The sequence below is a fragment of the Camelus bactrianus genome, chromosome 3, assembly GCF_048773025.1.
Source record: "Camelus bactrianus isolate YW-2024 breed Bactrian camel chromosome 3, ASM4877302v1, whole genome shotgun sequence".
Lineage (NCBI taxonomy): Eukaryota > Metazoa > Chordata > Mammalia > Artiodactyla > Camelidae > Camelus > Camelus bactrianus.
This window is the reverse complement of record NC_133541.1, coordinates 113696471-113718496: the sequence shown is the minus strand read 5'-3', so window position 1 is coordinate 113718496 and position 22026 is coordinate 113696471. Positions and strand designations below refer to the sequence as shown.

The following is a 22026-nucleotide window of genomic DNA, read 5'->3' as shown; positions in this document are numbered from 1 at the left end:
ACAATTGAATGTGCATAGTGGTTCTAAACATCTTCAGAGTATTATCTTTGATTTTTCATTGCTTTTTTTATATACAGTATAATAAGTCAGCTGTTACATAAGTTTGCTTATTAACTTATAGAATTTCTATAAACAGAAAACATAAGACTGTGTGTAAACCAGGTCTGATCAGCAAGCTGACAACTCAGTTTTATAATAGACTCTTAGCATGTTCAATTTCCTTTTTAATTTGACCCAAAGCCATTTTTTACTGGACTTATGCCAGCTCTAATCTCTCATCTGTATTCTTGAAGGCTAATGGAATAGTAAAATCTTCTTAAGAGATAACTTAAATGTGTTATATAGTGTCCTCGGGGTAGCTTGTGCACAAAAGATGTTTTCTTTCCCACCCTGTAGAGGTATCTCATTAGGACACCCAGTAGTGTCATTATTAAGTTTTCATGTGTTTCTCAGTTTTGATGCTAATCTTTGTGCGTATGTGCGTGCATTTTTTTTCTCTGCAGCACCAATGTGGTAATGAATTATTCAGAAATCGAGTCTAAGGTTCGAGAAGCAACGAATGACGATCCTTGGGGACCTTCTGGGCAACTCATGGGAGAGATTGCCAAGTAAGTGATAATTTGACTCAGCAGTGCAGAAAGAATCTATCTTTACACAGAAAAGTGAAATTTGCTTTCAGTTTTAAACTGCTTAGCTGCCACATATAAATTTTGCAGACTCATTCAGATATTAATGGAAGAAGTTTTACCCAGGATCCATTCCCCTTAAATACTAGCTCAAAAAAGTAAAACAAATTTTTTGTTGTCAATGAAGTTTAGAGATTTACTGTAGCTTACTACATAAAATTTTGACAAATGTGTATTAAATAACTTGAAATAAAGCTTAGGAAAACTTTTTACTGATAAACATCTGGATGACTATGTCAGTGAATGAAAGGCTTGTAAAATATATTAGTTACTGGGACTTACAAATGTGCTAGATTTTATACAAAATAAAGGATAAAGACACTTTTAAGGAAGCATATTATTTAAATTTTTTTTTGAATTAAGTTTATTAATTTTTTTTAAAGCTCTTCAGGGAAACATAGTAACTTAGAACAAGCCTGCCATCTGCTGTCAAAATTAACATATTGCAAACTCTTGAGGAAAATTAATTCTTTTTTCAGGGCTACATTTATGTATGAACAATTTCCAGAACTTATGAACATGCTTTGGTCACGAATGTTAAAAGACAACAAAAAAAATTGGAGAAGAGTTTATAAGGTATGGGTATTAGTCTGTATTTCTTATTTGACATGTTGAAGACAAATGCTTGGAATTTTAAGGTGTACATGCATAAATGATTATGGATGGCGTGAAATCCTAGAATACAACATTCTAAAACAGATAAAAGAAGTAGATTTGCTGTTTGTGTCCTGTTTTCTAGTTTCCATAAACAGCTATTCATATATTTGTGTATATCAAAAGTAATGAATCTATAGTGGTATGTATGTTTGGTGCATGAGCAATTAAGATGAAAAGCACAGTCTAATATGATTTGTCATCTCTGCATAAAAACTTGCCAGTATTATCACAGTATTGTGCACCAAAGATACTCTTTAAAATACAGTAAGATATTCTAGTTAATATTAAAATTCTGACATTTTAGAATTTGCAAATATGTACTCTTTATTAAGTTCCTTTCATTTAGTTCTGATCTCATCATATAATGTATAATTCTAAAACAAGATAGTCATCTGTTCTTCCATCCCCACCATATTTTCTTGCTGCTTGAAAACTTTTTCTGTTTTCTAAAATGGCATTATAATATTCATATATGAAACTTTGAAAGCCTCATCTCTGGCTTTCAGTGTTGCATATCAGTGCTTTATTTACTTCCATGTTTTTGATGTTTCTGGAAACACTGTCATTCCTTTAGCTTGTACAGTAGTAGTAATGAAACAGTTGGAATTTCTGTAAGTTCATTTTTATTAATTTGAGGTTTTTGTTTGTTTTAATAATTTTTGGGTAAACTACTTTTTTAAAGAATCAATTCCTGGTAGGACAAGGCTTTTTTTTGCCCCTCAATTTCACCAACCTAACTAGATTTCCATAGATCTAATCATTTTTAGTTGATGTTTGTTCCAAAGTTAAGGTCAGAATACATAATTCAGTGGTTTTTAGTGTACTCACAAATTTGTGTAGTAGTTACTGTAAACCAGAACATTTTCATTGCCTCAAAAAGAAACCCTACAAATGTTTTTTAAACAAAAGCTGTATGATTAACCCCCAAAATTAAATTTTATCTGGGGAAAATGCTATGGGAGCATATAATTACCAAATTGTTCTCTTTAAACTGATGTTTCTAACAATAAAACTGAACCAACTTTCTGAAAGCTTAGTATTCATTTATATCATATATTCAGATTGTTTAAACATCTGAATTTTTTTTAATCTTTCGACATGCAGTATCCAGTGGACAGTGTATTTACTATTTGTTATAAGTGTGTATTACTTATTTGTTATAAGAGGGACTTTAAATTGATAATATGAGTTTTAGACTATGTAATTTAAACTTTCTAATGTAAAGAACTCCCCCTCACACACACACAGAAAGATGATTTATTTGCTAATGTTAGAATTATTTTTTTAGCCATTTACCAGAGCTCTTCCAGAATTTATTTCGTTAAGTCATTTGGTGCTTTGTATTTTTACAGTCATTGCTGCTCCTAGCTTACCTCATAAGGAATGGATCAGAGCGTGTTGTTACAAGTGCCAGAGAACACATTTATGATTTGCGATCCCTGGAAAATTACCACTTTGTAGGTGAGCAATAGAAAAACCTTATAAGCAAATTAAAACAGTAGTTGGGGTTGTCAGTCACCTGAACCAGCTTAGAAGCTTCTCCGCTCTAATTAGAATGTGACTGTTGCTGGTTGTGTGACGAGTGCAGAATCCAAGACGTGGGGCCCTAGAGTATTAATTAGTGAAGACAAGAACTTGCAGAAAAGACTGGCTAATAACAACAGAACCAACACAACATGAGTGTTCGGGTTTATATTAAAATATGCACTGGAGACTGGTCCCCTGTGGTGTCCATAAAGGAGTAGCTTTAATCATATGGGAAGAAAAGGTTAGAGCTCCAAAACACACACATCTGTTTGAAGCTGGGTTTTTTTCCTCCCACCAAATAATATTTACTGTGCAAAGGCAGCAAGGCCAGAGTGTGTTTTGAATGTGAAAGAGGATACAGAATGAACCACATTTCATTTTGTAGCATACCCCAGTTAAAAGCACTTTATAAAAATTAAGTTATTCAGCTACACTAAATCCTGGGTAATTAGTGTTTCCAAACTTGTATTGGGGAAACCAAGGGGTTTGGGTGGTTTTCAGTTATTAGAATGTTAAAGTAGGTTTTGTTTTGTGAAAATGCTACATAAAAAAGAAAACATTTGTGGGTATTAGTCCATTTTGTGTGGTCATCATTAGTAATCCTTTTTGGTGAATCTTTGATTTTGCATAGCACTGATATCTGTGGTCCTTTTTAGCTCATTTTTACACACTCTGGTAAGCCAGAATTGCACCTCAAGACTTAAGATTTGCTGATGAGCAAATGACAAAATTCAGTAACAATTTGCCTCTTTTTATTAATTTTAAAATATTGAAGTTGGTTTCTTGTGTTGAAATTTTCATGTCTGTTTTTTTGTTTGTGTTAGAGGGTTTGATACATATTAGCTGAATTATTTTAAGGTTTTGTTTCTCCCTTACCATCCTCACAGATGAGCATGGCAAGGATCAAGGTATAAATATTCGCCAGAAGGTGAAAGAATTGGTTGAATTTGCCCAGGATGACGACAGGCTTCGTGAAGAGCGAAAGAAAGCAAAGAAGAACAAAGACAAATATGTTGGGGTTTCCTCAGACAGTGTTGGAGGATTCAGATACAGTGAGTATCAAGGACAAACTAGCACTTAAGCATCAGTTTAGCTTCTTGGGTGCATTTTAAGAGTCATTGAAATATGGAAGACAAAAATGCTGTTTTTCAAAAGGTTATGTAGAATTCTAAGATATATATAATACTCATTTTGGCTCCTGTGGATCTTAGGAATCTTTCTATTTTTTTTTTTTACTTTTGTGGGCTCAAAAATACGATTTTATTCTTAGCATTAATCATTGAATAACTGCAAACTTTGAGTTGATGTACAGAGAATAAAGCAGATATATATATATGTGTGTGTGTGTGTGTGTGTATATATATATTATATACCCTTTTCTCTTGGGGTTCCCATTCTAAAAAAGAAAAGGTTTCTCTCACTGCTTAGAGTGTAAAAAATAAGAAGCTTGATCAAAAGATTGATCTTTCTAATTAGAAACCAGTTTAGCTCTATTTTTGGCCAGAAATGGATGAGCTTCATACAAGTTGGTCCATCCTCAGTCTTTTCCTTTGTTGAGCAGTGTGTTAATTTGACGTAGAAAAAGGTGACTGACAATACCATCAGTTTTTCACCTAGGCCTATTGCTTTATTGTTCCTAACATATTTAAAAACAGCTCAAACATTCATCTCTCATGTTTATTTTTATTGTAATAATATAGTTTCTCTACAATATATGACTAGGTGCTTGAAACAGATACAGAAAATAAGAACTCCGTTTCACAGCTTGTTCCTTTGGATTCATTCTGTCTTCAGAGAACGCTGACAGTCCCTGGTCAGACAGGCCAGTGCTGTGCATACTTAGATGCACAGCCCTACCCATATCTGAGTCTGTTTATATTTGGATTATACTGAGATGTCATAACTCCTTCATTGCAACTGTGTAACAATCTCCTATTTCTTATTTTGCAATTATCTATAAAATATTTTCACTGCTTTGCTTCTCCACTTTCTTGCCCTCAAAGAAAAAATACTTAATTGGTTAATGTTTCTAACAGCAGAAAAATTCCTTTCTTTTAAGTCTGAGATCATATAAAAGTCAATTCTTGAATTGGACAAAATTATTTCTCTTAGATCACATAAATAGGTTTTGGAGTTTTTATTTGTTTAGGGGAGTAAGAAGCTTTTAGATTATTTGCCCAAGTAGGCATTTTATTCTTTAGCTTTTTCAAAGTAGCTTTAGCAATTTAATGTGTTTTTGAGTAGAAATTGCTATTCAACTCATTTCTCGTTCTAGTTACTAGTAACCCTTCTTTTTTTTATCAGCACAGTATATAATTAGGTAAATTTAGACAATTGAGTAAGTTTTCAGACTCAGTCACAGTGAACTAAATACAGCATCTGCATTAGAGATAAGAGTTGAACATCATGTGTATCTGCCTTGCCTTCTTTTGTAAGTTATTTTTAATGTTAACATATATTATTCAGAGACTTAAATAATCAACTTTAACTATTTTACATGCTTTTCATTTTGACAGTAATGTCTTGCCATTTTCCAGTATCTTTGGCACTCATTTACATGATGTCCACCATATTAATCAGTTTAGTTTTCATTTTTCCTCTAAGTTTGTTTCTTTGCAAAGTCTAGTTCATCACATTGTCATTGAAGTGTACATACACATTACTGTATACTCATTTGTATAAAGCCATCCTGGCTTAAATTTTGTCTAGGAAACATTTTGTCATGTTCTCTTTAAGTTGATGGTCAGTTTCAGATTTGTAGATGTTTTTAAATCCTCAAACTCTTACAGAATATTTTGACTTTGCAGTTTTAACAAACAATTCAACAGAATGGTTTTGTTCAATTTCCAAAGGGCATGTATGCCATCAGAACTTGTTAACCAGGGTGTAAAACAAACACTCAGCCACCTTTTGATTATTTTGCTATTTCCCCTTGCTCCTTCCTTTTTCTCTGCAACCTGCCTTAATTTTTAACCTTACCTTCTTTTTAACCTCACATGATTTCTCCATACCTTCAACTCTTGCTTCTGAGTTTCAACATGGAAATGTAAAAGGTTGCATTTAGTGCTTATAAATACTCTCTGTCCTTTAGGCTGCCAAGGTCAAGGACTAAAACAAATCTGACATTTGGGGCTTTTGTTCACTGCCAATGATCTATTGTCTCCATTCTCAAATCCTTACAGAGATTCCCTTAGTTTTGTGAGTCCCAGCGTGTGTTTGGACTTGGTGTTTGAATAGATCATCACTTTTCTGAACTGCTTGAGCATTTTTCATGATTCTAGTCTGCGTAGTTTTTGGTAGTTAGAATATTCTTTTTTCAGTGTTTAAAAGATGCTTTCCCATGACATGAAATCCATTGTTATTTTTTTAGTTTGACAGTAAAGAATGATATTTATGAGTGTTTTCAGCACATGGAGTCTTTTCAGCACATTCAGAGTTGTGTTTCCTATAGTTTGTGTTTTTTTTAGAGACTTACTGTCCAATACGTTTCTGATAATTGAAAAACCATTGAGATAGGAGTGAAATATAATGCATTAAGTGACTTTTGTAAAAGCAAAAAGATTTCCATTTCCCTTTTGTTTATATAGCCTCTGTTGGTTTTTGTATTTTCCTCTTCTCCTCTCAACAGCCCTTAAGAACTTCCTGATATGCTGTGCTATGCGCTAAGGTTGTGTAAGTTTTCATAAACAAAAGCTTTTGAATCTGCATTCCTGCCACTTAATGACTGGCATGGCATGCTGTGCCTTGCTGTAATTGTGTTGATTCAGCACTGTGGGAGCTTTCTGTTTTCTTTTGAAAACTATTTTATTATGAGGAAAAGCTTTAGAAATAAGGACTATAGACACCTTTTGAATTTAATGTCCTTAAAGTTGCTTCTCTTTTTAATGCTTTATACAGGTGAAAGATACGATCCTGAGCCCAAATCAAAATGGGATGAGGAGTGGGATAAAAACAAGAGTGCTTTTCCGTTCAGTGATAAATTAGGTGAACTGAGTGATAAAATTGGAAGCACAATTGATGACACCATCAGCAAGTTCCGGAGGAAAGGTAGAGAAGACTCTCCAGAAAGATGCAGGTATTAACACTTTGTCTCCTGGATCTCTTGGAAAGAGTGCTGAATTTATGCAGCTAGGTGTAGGGTTTTTTGTTTTGGGGTGAGGGTATTGTCATTATCTGAAGTTCAGTTTTGTTTTGTTTTGTTTTTTTCCTTTAATAGCTTTTAATTTTTAGAGCTGTTTTTGGTTCACATAAAAATTGTGCATAAGGTACAAGTGTTGCCACATAACCTCACCCCTGTGTGTGCAAGCATGGGTGTACACATACACACACAGTTTCTCCTGTTACTGACATTTTGCATTAGTGTGGTTCATTTATTAACAATTGATAACCAATACTATTAACTAAATTCTTTTGTTTGCATTAGGCTTCACTGTGTTGTATGTTGACATGTGCATAATATCCACCATTACAGAATTATACAGAGTAGTGTCACTCCCCTAAAAATGCCCTATGCAGAAATATGGAACAGTTCATGAACTTGCATGTTATTCTTGCCCAGGAGCATGCAAATTTTCTGTATTGTTCCAGTTTTTAGTATATTTGCTGCTGATATATGCACATATAGTGTGTGTGTGTGTATGTATATGTCATATACAAAAATATCATATATGCTATGCAACTGTTTATAAGATGCTAGGTCAGACATTTGCATTTAGTATTGACACTTTCCTTGTTTATATCCATTTGTTTCTAAAACTGAATCATATTTCCAGTATTATTTTATTCAGGCTATTTATTGGAATTTTTATCCCATTAAGAACTTTGACAGCGTATTTTACATTTGGGCATCAGATGATCCAGGGATCTAAGTTACTGCTGAGGGATAATGACGTTTATTATTATACTAAATCTAAACAAAAGTTAAAGAGTTTGAAATGTACCTCTTTCTGTGATATTTTAGATTCTGTGCCAGTGTATCAACCAGAAAAAAATCCAGATGGATTATTAGACTAAAATGTTCTCTAGTATATACCTATACTTTCGTAAACTGCATTTTCTGATGGTGGGCCATTTGTATTTAGTTTTATATAGAACAGTACTTGGAACTTCTCAGCATTTGCTTATTGTTCTTGCCTACAAATACACTAGCAGTACAGCTGTTAACTAGTTTTTCTGCCAGTTAAAAGGGCAGTGTACATAGTACTGAATCTGCAGAGCAAGTTCAAGGTCTTTGTGCCTCACCGTATCTCTATGAGATCGGCTAGAGCAAGGATTTTACCCTTATTTTTTGGAAGTAAAACCTGAGGCCCAATCAGGCTGTGTGGAACTTGCCTAAAGTAACACAGAGATGAAACCAAGCCTTCAAGTGAGTTCTTGTAACTAAGTACCATCTCATTTTCTCCCATAAAAAAAATCTTAATAGTTCAGATTTAGGGGTTATGAAAAAGAACGAAAAATATAATCTTGAAACTATTCAAGTTCTGAAATATTTATTTAATGTCTTTTCAGTATGTTTCCGTATTTACTAAATCTGGAATTCCTGTCTATTTCTGGAATATGATCTTTGAAGAGCCAGAATTTATTTTTAGTACTTTGATATATCTATTCTGCAACTATTTTTCTAGCTCTTTTATATGGAAAGTGAATGCAATATGGTAATAATAAACAACTAAACTAGAAAATGATGCCTATCTCAAATATTCTGTGCTGCTTTTCCCTCATTAATAATATTGTGTGTGGCCTATATGTTTATGTTTTTGGTTTGGTTTAGAAAACAGTGGTTCTATATTGTGTTGCTATGTCCTGAAGAAGTCTGGGAACCAGGTAGGTAGGATGGTTAGAAATCTAAAATAGGTACATTCTTGTACTGTTGCTTTTCTTCTTTGCCCTCCACCCTCAGTTTTTCTTCCCTTGCTTTGTCATTCTTTTTTTTTCCCTCCTGTTTCTCACCTGATTTTTTTTTCTACATTGCCTCTAAAACAGTATCTACTAGAGTTGCTAAATCTTTTATACATAGTATTCTAGTTTAAAACAGTGAAAATGTAGTGCGTATTATTTGTTGTAGTTAACTGAAGAGCACACCAGGGACTTTATAAAGTCAGAGTATTTGTGAGAGAATAGTAAATTATCAGACAGGGTTGCATGGGACCTCTCTTGCATGTTACCAGAATTTCAGACTTAGTTCATTATTAGATTCGGAATTCTTAAACAGCGGTCAGATACAAAGCTCCCATTTTATTATGTGCTAGTCAGATTTATATTCTCACCTATTATAAAGAAACTGTATTTCAGTGGAATCATACATCAGTAAGGTAAGAAATTTCAGTTTTACTGATGGTGGGAACCTTTAGGTCATTTGTGGCTCAGGAATTAGTGACAAGGGCTTTTGATCACTTAAACAGAACTTGTTGATTCCCTAAAATGCTTATAGATTAAAAATAAATGTAACCCCTTTGCTCAGTATGGGAGGCCATTCTTCTTGATTCTTGATTTATACAGGTTCCAAATTAGTTTATATTCAAGTAGAAATTGCTTTAGGTTAGTCTGAGTTAAATTGCATTAGTAATAATAGTCATAATTTTAAGGGAGATTTTAAGTGTTTTATTTCAGAGTATTTATACATTAAACCACTACTTTAAAATTAACTAATACAGGTAATGGAACATATTTCAGGCAGTCTCTCTCCCTGTCTTACATCAGAAAAAGAACCACTGCCTCATTACTGTAGAACACACGAGTGCTGACATCTTTAATTTGTGGCTTATGAAAAACCCAGTTTTTTACTCATTCTGTATTTTTTCCTTTTGCACTATTAAGAAAAGAAAAGGAGAAAAATTTTGAATGTGCCTGAAAGGGAATTATTTCAAAATATTTTAAATGTATTTAAATTTTCTGTAAAATAATTTTCATAGTTATGTAAAAGTTTGATCTGATTTTATAGTAAAATAGAGTACAGTTGTAAAGTGCATTACCTCATATTTTTCTGCATTTACAGATGAGAGTTTAATCATTTGAATTAAGACAGGATAATACTTAAATGGTATCTATTGAAATAATAATATTATATTATGTATTTGCACTATTATGTAAGAGTCAGTGACAGAACTGTTATATAAATGGAACTGTAGTCATTGCACACAATTCATTTCAAGAAAATGGTTATCAAACGCAGATGTTTGAGCTCCTAGGGTTTCATCAGTTGATCCTGATAGGATGATAATCCTGCTATTTTATTTTTTAATTAAGCCTCAAATCTATAATACATAAGCACTTGAATTATTTCAGACTTTTTTTATTTGTACACATTTATGTAAATACTTTTTTTGTAGCAGTGTTTTAGACTTACTTGGGGAATTTGATGGGTTCCCACTTTCCCTCCCCAACACATACATATCATTATTCAGACAGCTTAGATAACATTCTGCTGATCCCTGTCAAATAGTCAAAGTATGAAATTTTGGAGTTACTGCATTTGAAATTCTTTAGCTCAAATCACTGAAGACTCCGTTTTAAAATAATCCCTAGTCTTATTATTTTGCTTCATTTTTAATATCTTTTAGCGACAGTGATGAGGAAAAGAAAGCGAGAAGAGGCAGATCTCCCAAAGGTGAATTCAAAGATGAAGAGGAGACTGTGACGACAAAGCATATCCACATCACACAGGCCACAGAGACCACCACCACAAGACACAAACGCACAGCAAATCCCTCCAAAACCATTGATCTTGGAGCAGCAGCACATTACACGGGGGAGAAAGCCAGTCCAGATCAGAATGCTTCAACCCATACACCTCAGTCTTCAGTCAAGGTGGGAGTGGCATGAGTTTACCCATTGTACACGGTTTTATTCTTATAAGTTACTTTTGAGAATTACTGCATTTAGTAGGCTTGGGCATTTCTGGGTAGTCATATTAATTATAGATCATCTGGCATGTATGACTTAGTCATTCATAATAAGAAATCTCTTCGGAGGAAGAAGCCTATCCGATTGCTGAATGATTGTCTATGCACTTTCTGTGAAAGTAGGAATTACGCCCTTGGTTCATTTGGGAAAGGTTGTGAATCAGAGTGTAGTGCATCTTCTCCTTCTAGACAGCACTGCTGGTACCAAGCACAGTGAGATTCACTAAGGAAGACATGGGAGCGCTTGGAAGTTGTAAGAAATGACAAAAGAGGACCGAGTAGATACACAGGGGCAACAGTCTTGTTTAATAGAGATGGTGCCTGTGAAGGGAGGCGTCTTTGCCTCGTGGTCACCACTGATAGGGAGCAGCACTGCCTCTTGTACCCCTTCTTCATTTGTTTTCTATTCACCACAGAGATGGAATTCACTAATGCTGCTGGATACCTGGCTGCAAGCTAGTCTTTTGAACAGAAATCTGCCAAAGAGGGAGATTTACCCCAAAAGGCTAATTTTGTCACTCTCTCCCCACCAGTGTTCACCCAGCTTGTGTCGTTGCATCAAATGTAGCTGAAAGCTAGGGAGAGTATTTTTCTAATATATCTTGCAAATTGTAGTTGACTCTAAAAATAAAGCTAGTTTTACTTAGTGGCAAGAACTGTGTGAACTTTTGCCAGGTACCTTCTGGTATATGATTTTACCCATATTGTGCTCTTTTTAGTTTTGATGAAAACCTCAAAATTATAACTCAGCTTTAGTTGTAGTTAAAGAGGAGAAATGGCTCTGTTATTTCTTTGTGGTCTTAGCTTTCCCCAGCTGTGCATACAGTTAGCTTACTGATGACTGTCTAAGATCTATAGTCATAGTTAAACCCAAATACATAATGACTGTTACATGGAGAATTCATTTCAGGTTTCATGAGGAAAAGCATCCAAACTATATTTTTTTTTAACAACAAACTGAGACTTTTGTATCCTAAAGGATTTTAAATGTCAGTTTGTAGTACAGCCTGAATGCATGTCACTGCCATAAATATTTTGTATTTGTAGTGTAAACTTTTTGATTTTGTTTTCTCTACCAAAATATGTCTAGGACAGTGAAGTTCTTAAAAAGTTACTCAACTGCTTCAGATTTGTTTAAATTTCAAGGCCTTTTTAAACCACAGTATATGTAGTGTTTTAATCTTCAAAGCTCAAATTAACATGCCTGGGAACTTACAGTGTTCCCCTATTGCCTAGTTCTGTCCTAATTTAGTGTGTATATTTTGAATATACAGGACTTACGCATTAGGGTGCTTAGGACTATGGAGAAGAGAAAAATCATATTACAATTCTAGCCCCACAAGTTTGTTTGGGAACTAAATATGAAACTGATGTCAGGGTATATCAAACAGCATAGAATTATACTAACACGTATACAAACAGTAAGTGGTGTTGAAATTCAGAGAATTGTAGAATTCTAGAGCTGGATAGGATCTTGGCCTCTAATCCCGTAGATCTCAGACCTCCTTAGGCATTGGAATTATCGAGGGAACTTTGTAAGACTGTATAGGCCAGGATCCCACCCTGAACAATTATGATTCAATATGTTGTGATGCAGCTGGGCATACATATTTTTTAATGCTTCTCAAATGATTCTGATACATGGCGTTAAGATTTGAGTGAAGTATGTTTTTCAGAGTGAAATGCAGTAAGAAATGAGAAGGTGACCCAGAAGAAGTGGCCGTGCCTAATCTCTGATCTCAGAAAAGAAATGAGTTAGGGAAGAGAGAAGCATGGATGTGAGGGACTTTCACAGGGGTAGGAATAGAATTACTTAAAAATACTATCTTCTCCATAAAGAGGCAAGATTTCAAGAGCACTTCTCTTTTTTTCAGAAAATGAAATCTACCTTTATTAAGATAATTACAGGTATCTGTAATCTAAGTTGGAAATTAGAGATGAGTAGAGCAGTTTTAGATAAGATAGTAGAACTTTGTTTTCTAAGCTTGTTAGTTCTGTGTGTTTTCAGACTTCAGTGCCTAGCAGCAAGACATCCAGTGACCTTGTTGATCTGTTCGATGGCACCAGCCAATCAACAGGTAAGCTTCCACACTGGCTTTTTTCTTTTCAGTAACCTTGGTTAAAGAGTAATTTTTTAAAAGCCAAATAAAAGATGGAATAAAATTTTTTTTGTTTTGCATTAGAGTTATTTTTAATGTGAAATTAATGAGCCTTGAGCACTATTGGGAAGGAATTGTTTAATTGCCTAAAATAAAGAAGACAAGCACTTAAATATTTGATAACTCACTAATCTCTTTCTCTCTCCTTAATTTCTGTAGCACTGAGTATTTGGGGTCCTTTGCTTTCTCTGTTAGCAGACTCTACTCCTCTGCCCATTCACTGTCTTTCCCTAAATCTTAATTTCCCTAAATCTGGCTCTTGAATCAGCCATGCCTAGGGTTCATTTAAAGTTTTCATTCATTCAGTAATCATTTATTGAACCAGACCCTGCCTGGGTGCTGGAAATATAATGCTTAGTAAAACACAGTCCTTGCCCTTATGGGAAGGTCAAGTGGAAAAAAATAATCATTAATCAGAGTCACAAATAGTTACCTAGTTACAAACATGCAGAGTGCTTTGGAGGAAAGGGGCATTCTATGAAAGTGTATAACTATTTCCCTGATAAAGAGGGCTGCAGCAAAAGAATGGTCCATTCAAGATTTTCTCAAGATCTTCTCACAGAGAAGATTAATGATTTCTTCAGTTTGATTTCCAATATGTGCTAGATTTTATCTGAGTAATTCCCTGTAAATTGTTTTCAAGGAAGGTTATATTTTAGGTTGCATTTGATGATCACGGAGTTCTAATAAACCGTGCTGAGTCAAAACAGCTTAAGAAATACAACTTCCATTTAAAGACAGCCTTTCATAATCTGTTTTAAAAAGTTCATTTCACATTAAAATGTAAATGGTGAGATTGGCATATAGGTAATGTCAAAAGTAAATCTCTTGTTTCTAGTTGTGTGTAATGATTTTCAAAACAATTGTTTTAAAATTTAAATTAGTGTTTAAGTGGACATTTATGATGGGAATTACTTTTCATTGATAGTTTAGTACATGTAACTAATTTAGTACATGTAACTAATAAGTCTCCTGTTTTCTCCTTCTCCTTGTCTACTACCATGAAATTAATTCTTGGACTAGATGTGAACTTAGGACATCTGGCTCAGCCTAGTTTCTGAGACTCTTCAATTCTTGTTCTCTCTTTTCTGTAACTATAACTGTTCCTAAAATTATTCTTTAAATTCGAACTCTTATGCTCAAGGTTACAAACAACTACATTAGTTTTTTTTGTTTTTGTTTTTTTAACAATTTGTGTGTTGTCTTTTTGTAGGTTGAACAATTTAACTGTGGTATTAACTGCTAGTTAGCATATAGTCATATAATACAGACTTAGTGTCACAGAATGTCAACTATTTTGGACTCCCTGGCATGAAATATTAAAGAGCTCTTTTCATGCATCTGCAGAAAGTTTTAATGGAGCAATCAGAGAAGAATTAACTAGGAAGATCAGATGAGTGAATATAACTTTTTTCTTGGTGTTACCAAGATTGCTTTGAACAGAGAGAATTATTAAATACCAACATTCTTCCTTTGCTTGGTAGGAAACATTTCAGTGGTTTTTCTTCATTACAAACAGTAGATTAACTAACTAAATAGAAGTAGGAATTAATATTAATACAGTAATTGAGACAAAATCTGAATGAAATCTGGAAGGTTTCTTGCCCTTTTTAAAATCTTAATATTTTCTTAAAAAAAAAAAAACAAAACTGAATGTGAGTTGACATCATTATTTTTCAAAGTTCTTTCCTATTTGAAACAGTATGTTTAACCAGTATATGCAGAACCCCCTCCAATCCAGTAACATAAATTTCATTACCCTGAATCTCTATTTAAATATTTTAGTAATGTATTTTAAATTGAACTGAGCACTGGAAAAAAATTGGATATTAAATCTCTAGCACTTACATGTGAGAAAGCCTAAGAACCTACCCTATTAGCATTGCAGTTTGGTGCCGGGTGGGTGTCGTTTACCAGATGTGCCTGTATTCATAGTAGTGCCATCATGCAAGGAATACGGGCATGAACTATAAACCTAAGCAGCTATGGCTTCTGTACCACTCGCCAGATAAATGTCTCCTTGGAGAAAGTACTCAGGTTTTCCTTTTTTTATGTGTTACTATGTCCTCGTTGTTAGCATCTTCAGAAGTATATGTAATAAAATCATTGTAGAATATCAACCAAGTTTAAAAATACACATACCATTCATCAAGACCTACTGAGACTGTCTTGAATGCCCTACTCGGGTGATGTTCTTTTAAAATCTGTACTCAAATGATATTTTGCTGGCTTTTACATATGGTACATATCTACCTAAGTAAACATTTTTTAATAATAAAGTATCTGGAAAATAAGCCTATTATAAATAGAATGCCATAAACCATTCCATTTCACTTTTTACTATACCTCATCCTAAAAGTTTACATTGTCTCCTTTGTCCCTACATGAGTTCTTTCTAGTACAGTGAATGAGATTGAAGAGAAAATACAAATAGATGTTACTTGACTGGCAGTATGTTTTGAGTTTTTAATTAAAAATTTCTTTTTAAAGTTTAAAGTAGATTAAATAAAAAATGTGCATCACATTTACATTTGAACCTGTTGCCCTGTACCCAGTAATCACTAAGGTTAGTTGAGGATATTTACAAGGATAGGAACCACCTTGTTACATCTTCAATAAACCAACTTACGTATTAGAATTTTCATGGAAGTTGTCTCTAGTTTAAGCCAATTTTACTAAAAATAAAATGTTGTACCATATTCTCTTTTCACTAATTAAAAGTAATGCATTCTCATTTTAGAAATTTTATGGAAAACAAATGATTCACCATAACTTAGATGCATAAAGTTAACTATTAATAATTTTGGTGAATACTTTTTTTTTTTTTAACATTGTCTATATATTCAGTCAGTATATTTAAGCATTTATGTTGCAGATCTTTTTCAGGCTTCTAAGTAAGGATTTTTGTCAGGATGGGGGGTAAACTGCTTTTCACCTAAAATCTCATGACCATTTCCTTATAACAGTTGGTATTTTACAGACCTTTTAATTGCTTTATAATCTTAACATTGTGTAAATATGCTGTAATTTATTTGATCAGTCTCTTATTTTTTGGACATCAAGTTTTGTTTTGTTTCCAAACTTTTATTATAAAGTAGCAAAATAACATCTTTCAAATTCTTCCAGTCTGGTAAGGAGAAAGTGGATTTCATTTTATTTTGCATTTATTTGATTACTGAGTTTGACTACTTTTCATGCTTTTATATGCCAGTTGTAACTTGTCTATTCATGCCCTTTGTCCTTTTTTTTTAAAATTGGAGCTGTTTATCCTTATTGAGTTTTTTTTTAACTTATATTAGTTCTTTGTCATATATTTACAATTTTTTTGCATTTTTGTCATTTCTTTTAATTTGTATTTATTAGAATTCTTCATGCAAAAGTTTTTCGTAATATAATATAGATTAAATTCTTTTGTTGAAGAAAACTTCCTTTTGGAGTTAAAGCACTGCCTTGTACAGCTATATTTTTCCTGTTCACTGTATTGCTTTGGAAAGTACATGTTCCCAGTTGGTGATTGTAAATAACCTCCTTGCTCCCCTAAAAAGGCAGATGGAAATGGTTCATTTATAATGACAGCTCTCATGTGGGAATCTTGAAGGATAGCTCTTGTTGTGAAATTTAGCAGTCTTCCACATGCAGCAATTTTTGGTAGATTCTTTTATTTAAATTCCCTTAGATAGAAGTTATCTGGAAAATGCCTAAGTATAGAAAATTTCTGTTGAATTTAAGGCGTTGGTATGAATAGCATGCATATAGGTATGGATAGTCCCTTCTAGGAGAGAAACTTCCTAAATGAAATAAAGTGATTTTTAATTTCTGAGGTGGTTTTCAAAGTTGAAGATCACATTGTGTAAAATACAAGTAGAAGCATAATCTGTGGCACTTCAAAAGACAGAGAAGAGTTAAATTCTTTTTAAGGAAAGGTGGCTTCTATCTGTAACATACTTAAGTGTGTTTCCACACTTTTACTTCCTTTGTTCTTAAAGTAGTTATGTTTGAAATCAAACTCCCTGTAATACAGATGGAGAGATGAGTAGTATTTGCTATAGACAACTTAAGAACACAGTATAATTTCAGTTCAGGTGTTAGAAGGCAGAGCAATAAAATAACTAAAAAGATCATTATTTGAAATATTAAATTAAGGATATGCCAGAAATAAAATATCTCACCCAGCTTGAAGATGTAATTCACAAGTATTCAGTGCTTTTATCCACAGCTTGAGTTTTCTTTGTAGCCCAGCATGGATAAGATTAGAAAATCCCTAACTTGTGTGGCATAATAAATTACATATTGATGTTTATTCACCACTTGGATGAAGAAAATGAAAATAATCCCCAATTTTCAAATCCCTTAACGTTATAATAAAAGATTAACTATCATTCTGTTACCTAATAGGAATCTTTGATCAATATTTCTAACATGAAGGAATATTACAGAAGACAAACTTACGAAGATTAAGTAACAACTGTTTGTAAGATTCATTTTCCTGCTAGACCTTATTAATATACGTGCTTGTTAGTATAGTTTAAAAATACAGCTCGCTGATTTTTGTACCCCTCGTCACATTTTATCCTGACGCATGTATGTACCTTTAAAGAAGAGGAAAACAAATGACTGTGATATTTTCCTTGGATAAAGCGAAAGAGTAGACGTATGAGCTGTAGTGCTGGTAGAAGTGGAGAACTTTGGCCTTGGTGGAAGTTCCTGGTGAGCGAGGGTTTATGTGAATATGTGCACCTGCAGTGAGGTGAGGGAATGAGGAGTTAGCTATGCCTGATGATAGCTGACTATGCTAACTTGCATTAGAAAGAAATACCAGGTACACATGTATCAGAAGCTGATTTGTTCCTTCTATTCTGCTGGCCATTTATTAAGAAGGGGAGATGGTTCTAGTTTAATTAACCCAGTTGAGTGTAGCAGATGGGGCAGAATGTCTTGCAGCGATAAGACAATTCAGAAATGGCACCAGATGTTGAAAGCTGTCCCTGGTGGTGTCTGAGTGCAGCCCAGATGTTCCAGTCCCACCTGGCTAGTTTCTAAGCACTGCAGGGTAAGCAGCTGTGATGTAACCTATATAATGTTCATATAACACTAAAAGCGCCATAATTGAACTGCCGCTCTAAATTTCTAAGGTTGTGACTCTTAAGAGGTGAAATCTTTAAGGACAAACAAAAATAAGGACAACTATTTAAGGTTTAGATTCTTTGACTATTGCAATGTCAGTGATAATTGAATTGGGAGAAATGTGAAATGGAACATAAAATTTAATATAATGTTACTGTTCAAATTGTAGATGAAAGTAAATATTCTTACCCATGTAGTGTTTACAAATGAAAATTTGTATGAGAATGTGATGTTATGTGCACAGGGATTGATCTGCAGCCTTATGATTTGAATCTCAACTGTTTTAAAAACAGCAGTCTGGAAGTAGCAAAAGCTACTCTCTTTTCATGTATTAATTTTAGCACATCTTTTGCAAGTATTTGCAAGTAGACAATAGAAAAAAAAAAGTCCACCAAAAATCATTGCATTCATTTTTCTTCCTATAGCTATTAATCAGTTGCTGTGGCATCTGATTTTTATGTAGATCAACTTCAAGGGGTTTTTTGTTTGTTTGTTTGTTTTAATTTAAATTTCCACCCTGCTGAAAATTTGCCACCTTTTCTTTTTCTCTCTAGTTTTTTGGTTTTGCTTGTTTATTGTGTCCCATTTGAGAGAAAACTGCAAAACATTGTAACATTTTCCCCCTAAAATACTTCAGTGTATATCTCCTTACAACAGGGACATTTCATAATTACAATATAATTATCATTCTTGGGAATTTTAACATTAAAACAGTATTACTGCATAATACACAGACCATATTCAAATTTCCCTGATGTCTCAATTATGTGATTTCAGGATAGCACTTTTTTAAATACCCAGCGTCCACATTCCATCCAGGGATCGCATATTTCATTTACTTGTCGTGTTTCTTCAGGCTTCTTTGGTCTGGAGTCGTCCCAGTCTTTTCTGTCTTTTATGATGACAGTTTCTGAAGAGTCTTGAGAGTTGTTTTGCAGAATGTCGCTCAATTTGTATTTGAATGATTCATTCCTCATGATTAGATTCAGTTTAAATATTTTTGGCAGGAATTTTTACATGGGTGATGACCTCCTTTTCAGTCCCTTACATTAGAAGGCCTATAAGTACTATTTTGTCTGATTATTAGTGACATTAAGTTTGAGCGCTTGTTTAAGGTGGTATCCATCTAATTTTTGCAGTGTAAAATCACTTTATCCCCCTTTATAAGTAATGTGTGGAGTGATGATTTGAGATTGTGTGACTGTCTTATTCCCCAGCAACATTTCACCCAGATTTTAGTATCCATTGAAGATTCTTGTAAAGAGCATAATTAGCCAGATAAACTGCATGCCCACATTATGTTTGTGAAGTGTAAGTGAGGGATATAACTTTGACCACAGTCGTATGTCAGTATTCTTACCAGACATAGAATTGAGGGATGTAAGAGAGTCTGTGGTAGCTTGAAGGGAACATGGTGACATGGAAAGCTAGATCAACAAAGTAGGTTTCAGATGGGTCTCAGGGGCTCATTAATAATATTGGGTATTTTTTTAAGTGTGGTGCAAAAAATGGCTTCCTGAAATTACTATCAGTTGTTCTGTGGTTTTAACACTTTAACGTTTTCCTCATTACTTAATTTCTAGGAGGATCAACTGATTTATTTGGAGGATTTGCTGACTTTGGCTCAGTGGCTGCATCAGGCAATTTCCCTTCCCAAGGTATGATACGATTTGATTCACCAAAAATCTAAGGACAGTGAAAACGTTACCAAAACAAAATAACTCTCCTGCCTCCCCCCCCCAATCAGTTTCTTTTGGCCATTTTTCTACTTGTAGTATTTATAATTCCTAATTCCCCAAGAATTTATTCACAAGGGTACTTTATTGGGCCAATATCCTGTATGTTCAAAATGAATTAATTCGGTTGCAAACTATTCAGGTACACCTAAATAAAATTGCTCTCATTCATAAGTGACTCTTGTTTAGATTTTTAGGGGAGTAGATGGGTAGGGATTATGAGAAGTATAAATCTCATGTTAGTAGAAAGAATATTATGGTTTATGTCTAGTGTATATGATTTTCATGAATGAAATTCAGGGATATTGGGATTGGGCAGACCATCTTACTAAATTCATTTCTTTGTGATTCAGATGTTTTAAGAGAATTTCTATGAAAAATTCCTGAAACTCAATTTGATACATCCTTAATAGTGAACAGTTGAACCTTGGGCAAAAAAAAAAAACCTTCCTCACTCTGTGTCACATTAGAAATTTAAAAATAACCTATATCTGTTGTGATCACTTCACAATATTTATAAATGTCAAATCATTATGTTATCCACCTGAAACTAATGTTATATGTCCATTATACTCTGAATTAAAAAAAAAAAAACCAACAAGGACTGAGGTGAAGGGCTTATATTTTTCCCCTTTTTTGTTAATATTTTTATCTTACTACCTTTGCCCTTTACTGTCTAACTTTATAAAAGCCTCTGAGCCTCCAGCTTTCTAAAGTTGAGAATAATGCTATTTGTCATCATTCTTTTTAAGAATAGAGTAATGTTTATAGAAGTGTGCAGAATGTCGACTAAGTTCATTATTGTCTTTTAGGTTGTAAAGGGGTTGATTGTCGTGTTTTTTCTATAAAAGCTAGTCATTCTGAACTTTGAGAGATAATACAAAATTTTCAGCTAGAAAAATCATAGATGAGGTGAAGCAAGGAGGAAAGATGTAGTCTAACTGAGTTAGTCTTATTAATTTTAAGTAGAGTTATCTATCCCTGTTATGTATTAATTAGATTGAAATTTATATTTAGTAACATCACATTTAAGTTTGTGAGGATTTAGGAAGAAGGGTGCATAGATTTTAATGTAATTTGGGGTTATTTTGACAGCTTGTATAAATTCCAAGTATTTCCCAGAAACCAGAATTGTGAAGTAGAGAACTGCTTCATTTTAGAAGTGTGGTTATGCCTTCTAAGGGTTAATAACCTTACTTTGGGCAAATCAAAGTAGAGGATAAACATTGCCCTTATTTTACAGACTGCCTGTGTAATTCTCAAAGTTTTTATGTGTATAAAATTGCCTGCTTTGCAAATAATTCAAATATGTTAATATGGCTAAGTGATACTGGATCTCTTCATCTGTATGCACGTGATTAATATAACTTGATCTCCATTACGCAAGGGACTGAAACTGTTGCAACAATGATTAATCATTTCTGAACAATATATGCCCGACTAGAAATCCCTTCCACCCATGATTAATCATCTCAGATAAAGTTTTCAGATGGGGCAACACATTTTGCCCCAGTTTCCATTCTTACTCTGTTTTATAGCTCAAGCAAATAGAAAATCAGCAGAAAGTTTACCTTTATCAAGCAGTCTTTAAATTATTTAATATATAAAACTAACTGTAAATTCTTAATTCAGTCTCTTTTGTAAAGATCAGAGACATGTTTTAGTAAAACGGTGAGGAGTGAATATTAGCCCAGTTCTTGCATTAAATTGTTGGTAGAGCTTGGGGTTTCTACGTGAATTATTTTCTTTTTTGAGGGTACTTACATTGTAATATGATAATAGAAGCATATAATCTTAAAGACAAATATTACTGTTCTCTTTTGATATTTAGCATAATGAGACACAGGATTACAGTGGTTGGTTACCTTTTAGGCTAGACAAAAATGTATTTCCAAGTTGTGAGTGAACATGGAGTGCAAAGAAATAGTGTTAATTAACCTGAAAATATGTAATGTTCGCTTTCAGATGACAGTTTATATGTAGCTTTCACCTTTGTTTTTTTCAACTCCATTAATTCATATTTATCTGCTTATCCTGTTCTTAAAGAAAAGTTTATTTACTTAATATAGCTTAGTTTTTTAAAAAAAATTTTAAGTATCACTTGCCTTTATATTTATTGTGTTCCAAATTAGTTAATATTATGTATGCAGAATTTCTAGAAGCTTGACTTACGCTTTTATATGACATACCTAAAGGAGAGAAAGTGTGATGCTTTGGCTCTCCCCTGTCTTTTCAC

General features: G+C 33.6%; 2 protein-coding genes across 3 annotated transcripts in view; one reads left to right on the top strand and one right to left on the bottom strand.

The window, feature by feature from the left end:
- Positions 1–22026, bottom strand: part of LSM11 (LSM11, U7 small nuclear RNA associated) — a 770662-nt gene that overhangs the window by 704084 nt on the left and 44552 nt on the right. The window lies entirely within an intron of this gene.
- Positions 1–22026, top strand: part of CLINT1 (clathrin interactor 1) — a 54178-nt gene that overhangs the window by 26407 nt on the left and 5745 nt on the right. For both annotated transcript variants that reach the window (XM_074360998.1, XM_074360997.1), the window contains exons 2-9: positions 504–608; positions 1166–1262; positions 2696–2804; positions 3758–3922; positions 6768–6945; positions 10430–10676; positions 12780–12849; positions 19638–19712. In XM_074360998.1, coding sequence (XP_074217099.1) covers positions 504–608; positions 1166–1262; positions 2696–2804; positions 3758–3922; positions 6768–6945; positions 10430–10676; positions 12780–12849; positions 19638–19712 — 1046 coding nt within the window. The remainder of the gene's footprint in view (positions 1–503; positions 609–1165; positions 1263–2695; positions 2805–3757; positions 3923–6767; positions 6946–10429; positions 10677–12779; positions 12850–19637; positions 19713–22026) is intronic.